Source organism: Caretta caretta, chromosome 16 (assembly GCF_965140235.1).
Source record: "Caretta caretta isolate rCarCar2 chromosome 16, rCarCar1.hap1, whole genome shotgun sequence".
Taxonomy (NCBI): domain Eukaryota; kingdom Metazoa; phylum Chordata; order Testudines; family Cheloniidae; genus Caretta; species Caretta caretta.
The window spans coordinates 4359439-4371554 of record NC_134221.1 but is presented as its reverse complement, the minus strand read 5'-3'; the positions used below and the strand labels follow the sequence as shown (position 1 = coordinate 4371554).

General features: G+C 45.8%; 1 protein-coding gene across 20 annotated transcripts in view; it reads right to left on the bottom strand.

The window, feature by feature from the left end:
- ZNF618 (zinc finger protein 618) overlaps positions 1 to 12116 on the bottom strand; it is a 334457-nt gene that overhangs the window by 43744 nt on the left and 278597 nt on the right. For 15 of the 20 annotated variants that reach the window (XM_075120522.1, XM_075120511.1, XM_075120515.1 and 12 more), the window contains 4 exons: positions 8762 to 8851; positions 6768 to 6803; positions 5890 to 5967; positions 4497 to 4586 (listed from right to left, as the gene is read on the bottom strand). In XM_075120522.1, the coding sequence (XP_074976623.1) occupies positions 4497 to 4586; positions 5890 to 5967; positions 6768 to 6803; positions 8762 to 8851 (294 nt within the window). The remainder of the gene's footprint in view (positions 1 to 4496; positions 4587 to 5889; positions 5968 to 6767; positions 6804 to 8761; positions 8852 to 12116) is intronic. The other 5 variants (XM_075120517.1, XM_075120513.1, XM_075120521.1 and 2 more) reach the window with 3 other exon arrangements.

Sequence of the window (12116 nt, the reverse complement as noted above, 5' to 3'; positions counted from 1 at the left end):
TCCTTTTCTTTTTGCGAATACAGACTAACACGGCTGTTCCTCTGAAACTTGTACAGAGGGACCTTGACATGAACTTCAAGTTCTACACCTGCCAGATGGTGGCAGTAAAAGACACAGCCAGGTGGCCATTTTAACAGTCTGCTGAACCTATTTAGTGTCAAATGAAATAAAAAGATGCGGGGGGTGGGGGGTGGCTTTCTAACTACTTTAGTCCACTCCAGATAAGACTACACACATTTCCACATGAAGTTTCTGAAGAAAGGCTGGAGAGGTGATTGACTGATTGAGCTGGAACCTCACCATCACCTCCGGACGGAATCTGGGATGCCTCTGCAAAACTATCTTAACTTTGAAGAATGTGGTAGAAGGCAATCGCTTCCAAGGGCCTGGAACTTGATACATCAAGCTGACGTCACTGCCGCTGGGAAAGTGACCATCCACTTAAAAAAAATCTGAGCTTATAGCTATCAAGTTTTCTATCTACCAGGAAAAAGCCCCTAGTCTCCTCTGGAACATCCTGTCTGGTGCCAGGGCAGTGAAAGACCAGGTGATGGGTTCTCACCCAGTACTGCTCACTGAGATGGAAGAAGCACAAACAGAGGTGTATACAATCTCATGAGAACTAGACCCTTGCCCTCTTAGCTGGTATGAGCCTGTGGGCAGGAACTAGGCCCACTATTGACAGGGATTGTTAATGCCTCCCTTTTGAAGGGCACAATGGCCACGGCCTTAAACAAACAGTCAGTGGTATCCCTGATACTTTCATGTCTGGCTTTCATCATGGGAGTGATGGATGCCGATGATCATGCAGGTTTTATTAGACCCTACCACTCTGCACCAGTAACTATGAAGTTTGCTACCACATCTGTAGTGCTCTGGTTCCTCCCTCGCGAGATTCCACAGCCTGCATTTAGCAAGCTAAGAAATTGGAGGCTTTTTCGTTTGATCAGAATCCCAGCTGTGCTGGCTCCATCTACACTGTAAACCATAGTGTTAAGGGACCCAATCACAACATAGCCATCCCCTACCATGGATAAAACACAGGTCCATCTTGTACCGTAGGTGGGACCTTATGCATGTTTTCAACGTGTCCCTAAATCTTCCTCAGCCATGAACAGCCATGCAGCAGTGACTAGGGAAATGTTTAAAAACCCACTTACAATCCTGGAGAGAGCCATGTTCCCTGGTCTGAACTGAACTGTACATGGGTCCCTCCAACACAGGTTTTTATATAGCATAGATGGACCTTTCGGTGACACAGGAACATGTATTTTTAAAAAGTGACTTCCCCCTAAACTCTAATAGGATGAAATCATGCCCTCCTCCCCAAGCCGTGTATCTTACTGAGGCACTTGGCATTAAGAACTCCTGGCGATCATCCCCACTCACTGCAACTGCTCCCTCCTGCTCGGGAACGCATCTCCAATCTGCACAGAAATCAATGATAGCTCACGGGTTGTATGGACCCACAATCACACTGAAAGCTGCTGCAGACCCCCTCAGGATGGAAGCCCTCATCTCATCCTCCTTTTGGTCTCATTTTCAAATAGCATCAGAGAAGAAAAAGAGATAAACTTCAGCAGGGAAGCTGAACTCAAGCAAAGAGACACAGAAAATCTGAGAGTTATGGCTGGAGCTTTCCTTGCCTAGCCCCACTCTGGCTAGTCTTGCAGGATTGATGACTCACTATTTGCAGACCCCAATGCCACATGCCAGGATAAAGACAAACTCGCCTTAAACTCTCCAGGTTGCCAGTGGATTGATAAGTGTCTCTCACTGCACCAAAACTGAAGTGTTCAAGGTTACCTCACGGGACTTTGGAGAGTGAGGAGCTTATGAAGCCATGCAAGGCAAGGGAGAACCCCACCAGCTGGCCTGTTTTAGTAACCAACCCATCTCTCTGAATAATCACTCGGGCCAGTGGTTTGTCACAGTAAATTATCTGACAAATCTGGGCATGGAAAAACAGGATGAGGAAAATCAAGAATGCATAGTTAAAAAAAAACCTCTTAAAGTTGCAGGTGACATTATTTTAAAGTGTATTTTAAAACTAATTAAAACCATTTACACGAAATAGTTTGAAACCATTTACACAGCCATTCTCCCACCCAACAAGAGGTGAGGAGCAGGGGAAGTTACCTCTCTGCCTGCACTCCTTCCCTGCCTTCGCCTGGACCAAGGCAGCAGCAGAAGCCACGCTGCCAAGGGTGCTTCTCACACCAACTTTGGAAACGCTGTGCCTCTTCCTCCAAACATCAGAGATCACTATGGATCCCTGGCCTCTCCCATGATACAACTATAGCCCTAATTATGAGAGCACCTGAGCCCTCAGCCTCCCTGCAGCCTAGGTTTTAACTCAGCAGCTCTCCTGGCTCTCAGTGAAATGGGTTAAACTCCACCTTCTCTCTCCCCACAAATTCTCCCCCACAGAATGTCCTAAGATTCTATTGACCCAACTGCAGCCTTCTTACTTGTCTTGTGAATTTCTATCATATGCTGGACTGAAAATCCAAAATGTTCTGCATAGACAGGAAGGGGAAGATTTCTGGTGGGTCATCCAGCAGCTGCCATCAGAACCCAGGGTTTTTTTCACACTTTTCATATAGATACCTCCATGAGAAGTATAAACTTGTCTTTCTCCACCCCGTGGGTTGTCTGGGCTATAACCAGCAGCTGTTTTATGTTATTACCAGGAAGAATGTAGAGATCACCTTTATACTGGCACATCCTGGGAAGGTGAAAGTCTATTCTAGGTGAACAGAGATTCCATGCTAAATCCACAGCACAATGTTCCTTATTTGAACAAGTACTGAGCTTCCTTGGTTACTGTGTAGAGCATCTGACTGGGGATCCCAGAGCCTTGGTTAATCGAGGATTTATCTATGCTGTAAGACTGACCTAGTGCTGACAATCACCAGTGATGGGTCTCCTCTGATACCATCGTCACCTGTAGTTAAGACCATTCCTACTCCAGCTGAGGGGTGTAGGGAGATCAATTACCGAGGACATCTGTGAACAGTGGGCCAGTTTCCTAGTGTAGATGGGGCCTTAGAACATTAATTCTGTGAAAGCGGGTGAAAGAGATGACTTGTGCTTCCATACCTTGCACCACTGTCCTCGAAATGATCTCAATACTCCAGAAAATTTATAAGGAAACTGCCAAGTTTAGAGCCAACTACTTTTGACCTTCCTTAAAAGTACAGAAGACTGGTAGCCAGTGTCCCCAGTTTATTGTGGATAAAAATTACATCCACTCCATTAATAAAATAATAATAATAATAATAATAATAATTAATCATTCAAAATCTAATTACAGCAACTGCAATTTTGGTAAGCTACTGAAGAAACAGGGTATCAGCTTCCCCTGCTGGCTACAGGTGAGCAGTTAATCAAAAGCTAATTCCAGAGCCATGCACATCCATCCTTCACTGATAGTCATTATGGACAGAGATGAGAGCAAAACAGCACCCACATAGGCTTCTAGCAATTAAAATAAAAATACGGTGCAGGGCAAAAACCGGGAAAGGAATACACGGATGAAAGTGGAAGTGTCCGAACCAGCCCCCAAACTCTGCCAGAACGAATGTAATTAGAATTTCCCTGGACTATCTCACTAGAAGTTTACATATGAGCTACATATAACTGCTATTTATGACCTCTCCTTCATCCAATAGCTCTGCCCCTCAGAGTCCAGATTTCAGTGTCTGTAGCAGGCTTCCACGCGGAGCTGCAGCAGCTCCCTGGCACAAACATTTTATCGGCCCTGTGATTTAGCAGCAAACTGCCCAAGTAATTTTCATAATTTCAAAAACCATTTTGAACTCACTGTCTGTAACAGTTTCTTGGAAGCTTGTAAGAAAAACTGTTTCCCCACATCATGCATACTCATTTGTTATTTAGTGCAGCTTAGGAGAGCTTGGCTGTGGACACTGGTTTGTTACTGTATGGTTGCTTGGGAGAGCAGGCGGTAATTTGTACAGGAGTGTGCTTGTGTATATAAAGACAGTGTACTGGAGCTTGTTCTTTAAAAAAATGGACACAAAAAATGGCACTGATTTTGCAGACAGATGGTAAAAAGGTCAGTCAAATTATGAATCTTCCTAACTTTAACAGCATCACTTTAAGAAATGGTTTCATCTCTGCTTTACTACATTCTGGTCAGCACACCTTCAGCTATCTAAGAGCCGTACACACACCGGGTGCAATGGAAGAATCCATCAGGCCGGCTTCTCTCCACTATGCCCCTAAAGTCAATTACCAAGGGGGGGAGGGATAGCTCAGTGGTTTGAGCATTGGCCTGCTAAACCCAGGGTTGTGAGCTCAGCCCTTCAGGGGGCCATTTAGGGATCTGGGGCAAAAATTGGGGATGGATCCTGCTTTGAGCAGGGGGTTGGACTAGACGACCTCCTGAGGTCCCTTCCAACCCTGATATTCTATGATACCAACCATTGTAAATCATACCCTGTAATGAAACAAATCTCCAGCAGGATACTCACTAATAGGTGCATGCAGTGCCACATGTTCCTGGTAGGGAGTGTAATATTTGTACTGCTTGCCACAGAATTCACATGTATAATTGCCAGTTTCTGTGAAGATGAAACAAAGACTCCGTAAGAAAGGAACCCAGCATCACCTCGCATAATTATTTTCTTTCTTACTTTTTATGTGTGAATTTGGTGCTTGATAAAAAGAAATAGCGTGACTCATAGTCCCTCATTCTGACAGGGGGCGTTTCAAGCATGCAGTGAGAACCTCTTTCACAAAGGGAGTTGAAGCACTGTGATCTGCACCCACAACCTGCAACCTTTTTCTCCTACAGATGGGAAAATTAAATCCCAGATGCTACAGTGATGGACTCAGTACAACCATCCCAATAGATCTGAACAGAACAGAAGGTACTCACAGGTTAAGTGAGCTGCCAAAAATCAAACAAAGAATCAGGTGCAAGACAAGGGAGTGAATCCCAGTTGCAGGCAGGAACCAGTGGCCCATGCTGCCTCTCCCTATGTAGCAGCAATGCTTATATACAGCTAGTGATGGATAAACCACTGAATGTTCAAATAAGCACCCAGAAGTGCAAGTTTTGATTCATATTTCCAGAACTTATTGGGATTGTAAAACTGGGCTAGAAATCTCAGGAGAAGGGCTTTCTTCCAAGACCTGCGGTATTTGCTGTGTCTGTTGGTGCTGCAAATAGCACAGAAATGTCTCAGTATTTTAACACCATCCCTTCCAGCCAGAGCCAGAGAGATCAGACCAGGGCAGAACCGCAAACACAGAAAAACAACAAACAAGTTAACCCAAGATTTTCAAATTTAAAAGGTTCAGCATGAAGTTTGGTCAAAGTCTGATCATTTCTTTGTTTTGCCCACACTGGTTTGCCCATCCGACAAGCAGGCAGTGTGCAAACTGCACCTGTCCTCCAGTCAGCTCTGCCAATGTACTTCAACCCCTAACCTGCAAATGGGATAAACGCCACCAAACTTCCTTTCAGCTGTGACCTAATCCTGGATTTGAGCACTGCCAAGGTGAAAGGTGAATGCACTCTTCCATGCGAACCCCATTACCATGGAACACCATACTGTACCTTATTAAAATGCATAAAAGAAGGGGATTTGCATTAAGAATAAACTCAATTTCCAGGACACTTAACAAACACGTAAAGAAGGGAACTTCTGTAGATGTTTAAAATACATTTCTCAGTTTACGTGGCTGCTGGGTTTCCTGTTTATTAGAAATGAGGTACTTCCTGCAACAACTTTGAAGTTTCAGCATCTTCACGAAAGTGTATTGATCTCCCACTGTCATCCAGAAGGAAACTTAGCAAGAGCTAGGTTTGAAACGTTATACTATATTTTATTACTTCCAAAACTGTATTATAAATCATACTTGGACCAATCTTCTGAAATGGTTCTGGCTCCTCCTCTTTCACTTCGTCTGCTGCGATGACTGTCTGGTCATAAGGGTCTGCAAAAGAACAAAACCAGCAGAGAGCTGACAACACTCCAAGACTTTCTGTACACAATTACATAGCACTGAATGCACTGGCATGTGTAGTTATATTTCTATCTGACACAGGATTCCAAAGCACAGTGTTCAAATTTCCCTCTTTCAGTCCCTCTCACTTATCATCCCTCATGCCCACCCAGATATTAACCCCTTCTAGTGCAATAATATGATTTGAAGATAAATCAAAAATCAGAGAAAGACTGCACAAATTTCAAAGCTTGATTTATATTTTCTGTCATCCACTGCACCCTTCCCCCAAAACTAAATGTTTTACCCTGTTTGAAACTGGGCATAGTAATGCAATATACATTCTGAGTGGACCAGCAAACACTGGGCTAGATGGACCTTTGGTCTGACCCAGTATGGCCATTCTTATGTTCACTGACCAATGAAGTTACATGGCCATCTAATGGCACAGCTAGGAGCCAATCAGAACCCAACCCATTTTATAAAGTAATTTCATTTACACCACAAGCAATTTCAAAATGACTAAAACACTTATCGTTTGTTTCTCTGATTTTCACGAGTCTAGATCAAATGCATATGCAACAAAAGCCTGGTATCTAATAGGGCTGGGCATCACGCTACTGGCTGTATTTAACTTTGCGATGCACTGAGAGACCGAGCAGGCACCCATTGAAGTCAAGGACAAAATGCCATTGGCTTCTGTAAGTGCAGAACTGGGCTTATTGTGCCTGGGAACTACTGACTGCTTGGAAAAGTCTGTGAAATAAAGCACACAAAGGATCTCTGCTTACCTGCCCGGTTTTCTGGGGCCCCTTCCACACTAAAAACTAACACAGAATAGAAGAAGGGGTGGGGGGGAAACAAAACAGAAATTAAATCCTTTTAAATGGCCTTGTTTTACTCCTGCATTTCATCCACAGGGTCAATGCAGTTCAGCACCACAGAATAAGCCAGGCTCCCTTCTCCCACTCCCTCAACTCCCAGGCAGCATTCACACAAGGAAATACTTGAGCATGCCCAGCCCTAGTGTACATAGATCCTCAAGGCCTTTGTTAGAACACACTGACATAGATGCACAGCCGCCTCGCACCCATGTCTACTGAAACACAAGCAATCACTCAGAGGCATCCAAGCAAGCGGTGTCTTAGAGAAACACAAAGTGGCAGCCATTTTAAAAGCTTCAGCTTCCTTATTAGCTTTGAACTAGAGTGATGACGGCACCTTTCAAGTAGAAGCAGATATGCTGGACTAGATGACCTCCGGAGGTCTCCTCCAACCCTAATCTTCTATGATTCTATGTTTAGCTTAACTTTCAATCCCAGTGATTTAATGTCTATGACCCCATGTGAGGGACGGAGATTCCAGGGTGTTGGGGAATGCCAACCGAGCTTAGAGCTAGTCTCAGGGTTCCAAAATTTCAATCAAAACCAGCATATGTTTTTTTGACAAAAATTTCTTGTGAAAAACATTGGGACAGTACTGGCCACGGGTACTGGCCATGAGTAATCTGCTGCATCTGGAGCAGCCCTTGGGAAAGACAATGCCTGCTGCACCTTCCTGGCTGAGTAAAGTGCAACACCGACAGCACTATCTGCCATGAGGAGGAGCGTGGCTCAGCTAAAGAGGGTAACAAACACATAAAAATAATGTAAAAAAGCCTTAATATCATCAAAGTGAAATTGCTGCCAGTTGTTCTAGGCTGCCAGCATTCACACTGACACAATTCAACATGTTTACACTGGAAAACAGTCCTTTAAAGCAGAGCTGTGGGAATAACTGATTTTTTCGATTCACTGGCAGTTCTGAAAAAAAAAATCATTCTGGGACTGAAAGGAACTGGGATGGAATTTTCAGCAAATCAAAAAGTCAGAAAAAAATTCATTTCAATAAAAACACAAGACATTCTGGTTTTAGGCACCATTCACAAAAATGAGGTGAACAGCCCAGTAGTGCGGGCACTCATCTGTGATGAGGGAGACCCAGGTTAAAATCGCTGCTCTGGGGCCGGGTCTTTGCATAAATAATCCCAGTTTTGGAGCAAGGACTTGAACTCAGGTCTACCACATCCCATGTGAGTGCCCTAGCTACCAGGCTTTAGGCAGAAGTACACCTTCCCTCGGTCCCTTTATGAATTTCACCAGGAAAATAAAGTTGTTTTCATTCAGAAATGTCAAAACGAACCGTTCTGACATTTCCAAAAAAGATTTTTTTCAACCAAACCAATTTGCCGAAATTGACACAAATTCTCAAAGTATTTTTTTGGACTTGAATCTGCATTTTTCAGTGAAAAAAGTTTTGGTGGAAAAGTTTTGCCGAGATCTCCTTTGAAGTCCACTGGCTCAGACACAGGCACATCAGTTCAGAACTGCATTGGCTGGCAAGTCTACCTGCATTTGGATCTCTGTAATGATCCTGCAGAGAACCATGCTAAAATTGGGTCCTCTGAGGTCAGAAACCAGAGACAACCTGACCTAGCTAAGGGCTGGACTGGCAATTTACCTTGAGGCCCAGAGCTATAACAAATCTGTAGTGATCCTCAACTTTAATATGAAGACATGGCTTACTGAGACTGCAAGTCCCAGTGTAAGGGTGCTATCTCGATCCAAACAGGTTGAAGCAGAGCAGGTTAGGACCTGATTTCTTTGGGCTGTAACTTTGAGCATGGTTGCGTGCCATTGTAAGACACCATGGCAACATTTTGCCCATGAATCACACTTTGTCTAACCCCACATAAACAATCACTATTTCCCAGCCCAATTTGACAAGGTGCTGAAGCAGTACTCACCATCCACCGCATGCAGGTCTCTGTGCTCTTGGAAACAGCTGTAGTATTTATATTTTTTCCCACAGATGTCACATGTGTACCTAAAATTGTCTGTAGGAAGAAGGAACAAATTCATTTTAGAAACATTGGGGTGAAAGGTAAGAGCTCCAGTGGACATATCTGAATCACAGGATCTATCCATTCACCCCCATTTCCCCCAGATTCTCTCTCAAGTGGCTTACCCACTGGAGCAATCACTGCTTCATACCTACCCAGGTGTGCATCATACACTCTAGCTTAAGACATATCTCATGAGTTTCAGTCACAGGAAAAGCCAGGCAGTTCAGCTGTCCAATAAAACCTGTACAGGACCCACGCAATGCTGGAGAGGGGCCAGAACAAGCATGCAGTTCCACAGCTGCCACTACAGCTGAAACTGGCCCAAGGAGGCTGTTCTGGGGTCTGCTCCAGAAGAGCAGAACTGAAGTAGCAGGGCAGTGGTAGGTCACGATTGAGGTGCATCGGCAGAGCTGTGCAAGGACCCAACACTGGGATACTGAAGAGTTGTTGGAGACCATTGACAATACATTGACTAAGCTAGGCATGGTGTAAATGTGCATACGGGGTAATTTCACGAGCACCATGCACATTAATATTTGGTGGGGGAAGGACCACCCCCATCCTGTGAAGTGTATTTCCACTGTTAGAGTGACTGTGACAATGGTGCAGTCATACTCCACAGATCTGTTCCTGGGGCATCTGTCAGATCTATTGGCTGTAGCAACAAAGACATTTTTCTGCTGTTTACACCTCAGTGGCACGAACAGGGAGCTGTCCAAACAACTGGGTTCCACCCTGTTCTAAACTGCGTGCCTTGCGGCTCCCACTCCCACTCCGGCAGCTTGAGTTCCTGGCATCTTGACCCGGGGTGACTCCTCGCATCTGATCCGTGCTTCTGATCTCCAATTTGTCTCCTATCTTTGACCCCTTCGTGTCCTGGCCTAGCCTGACTCCAGTTCCTGACTCGTGATTCTGATCTCCAGTTTGTCTCTGCTTCTGATCCCCAGTATCCTGACCCAGCTGACTCCTGTCTTGTGACCCTGGACTCTGGCTCTGACTGCTAGGTCTGTCTGCCCGTGACCCGGCAGTGACAGCTTCTTTGGACCACAATTACCTTGAGGGACCAAGCTTGGTGCGAGGATGGACCCAGCAGCACCACTGCAGCCACTAGAAGCATCAGACTCGCCTGGATGTGCCCTCTGCCTCCAGGCAGATAATCAAGTACTAAAGGCCCAAGTTGCCCAGCTGACCTCGGATAATCAGCGGCTGCAGGAGGCAGCTCAGCCCTGAGAATACCGTGCTGTGCACAGTACAGAGTGCCTCGACCCAACAGGGGCCCGCGATACTATTGCCCCAGCAGTTCCGGTGCTTCATGAACCCATGCCAGCTTCTGATATGTCCCCAAATCCATCCCTCTGACCAGGCTAAGGTGGCCCTGGTAATCGGCCTTCTGACTGGGACTGTCCCCCGTAGGCCATTATTAAGGGACACAGAGAAATAACAGTTTGGTGTGATTCAGACTGACACACCAGCAATGTTCCAGCACTTTATTAGCAATGTGCTCCGAGACCTACTGGACCAGTTTGTGGCACTTAGACAACACACTGATCTTCTCAGATGATCTGGACCAACACACCACACATGTCCACACAGTCCTGGAGAGACTATGACAACAGAGGCTCTACACTAACCGAGAAAAGTGCTCATTTGATCAGACCTCAGCTGAGTTCCTGTGATTCATCCTGTCACCGGAGGGAATCAAGATGGATCTACACAAGGTCCAGGCTGTCTGCGACTGGGAAGCCCCCCACAATGTGTGTGACCTTCAATGTCTTTTTAGGCTTCGCAAACTTCCACCGCAGGTTCATTTAGAATTTTTCAAAACAAGCCGAGCCCCTCACTGCCCTACTCTGAAAAAACGCCAAGTTTCACTGGTCACCCAAGGCACAGCATGAAGCTCTGAACTGAATCTTGCTTTCACCACTGCTCCAGTATTGGCCCACCCCAACTTGACAAGCTTCTGTTGTGGAAGTTGATACCTCTAGTATGGTGATCAGAGTAGTCCTCTTCCAAAGGCATGGACCCAAGCAAATACTGCACCCCATTGCCTACTACTCAAGGAAGCTTACACCTGCTGAGTGAAACTAGGAGATCTTGGGCAAAGAGCTCCTGTCAATTAAGATTGCCTTCAAAGAGTCATGACACTACTTGGAAGGGGCCTGTCATCTAGACCAAGTGTTTACAGACCACAAGAATCTGGAGTACCTATGCATGGTCAAGGTCCTGAACCAGCCACAGCTCCAATGGGCCCTATTCTTCTCCTAGTTCAACTTTACCTTGATCTACTGCCCTGGAACCAGGAACAGCAAGGACAATGCCTTGTCCCACAGATATGGCTCCGAGCCACAAGGCCCCTGTCTGGAACAGCCCACATTCTCAACTCCCATAACTTTCTTAATGCGACTTGCCGCCAGTACCTGCTTGCGCTCATCCGCTCTGTCTCCGTCTCTGTAATTCCACCTGACAAGTTGGCCATTGTCAGCTGAGAACGACATGACACCGAGGAGGGGATCACATTTGTGAGAGAGAGCCTCTATGCTCCCCTAGGATCTGCAAAGGTGGTTGTCCATCCATTGTGCCACAACTTCCCCTTTGCAGGACTCTTAGGGTGATATAAAACCCAACGATTAACATCATGTTTCTTCTGGTGGCTATGAATGTTTCCCACAATAAAGACCTTTGTAGCTTCCTGCCAGGTGTGTACCTGCACCACGATCCCTCACCAGAAACCCTGCTGATCTCCCTGGGGTTGTCTTGGAAGAATCCTGGAGCAGCTCATTGACCCGCTGCCCCTACTTAAACCTGCAGTATGAACAGGAAGCTGTCTGAATTCCACCCTGTTCTGGACTGTGTGCTTCCTGCTTCCACTCCCACATCCTGACCTGGTGTGACTGCTGGCATCTAGTTCTGATTTCCAGTTTGAACCCCTCACATCCTAATCCAGCCTGTCTCTGGTTCCTGACTCGTGGTTCTGATCTCCACTTTGCGTAACCTCCCAATATCCTGACCCAGCTGACTCATGATTCTTGCCTTGTGACTGCAGACTCTGGCTCTGAGTACTAGGCTTGACCACCCACAACCTGGCAGTGACAGCTGGTCTACACTAGGAATTTATATCGGCAAGAGATGTAGCTATGTCAGCCTAACTCCCGGTGTAGACAGTGGTAGGTCAATGGAACAATTCTCCTCTTGACCTAATCTAGCTGTTCAATATCTTCGTAAATGATCTGGAGGATGGTGTGGATTGTACCCTCAG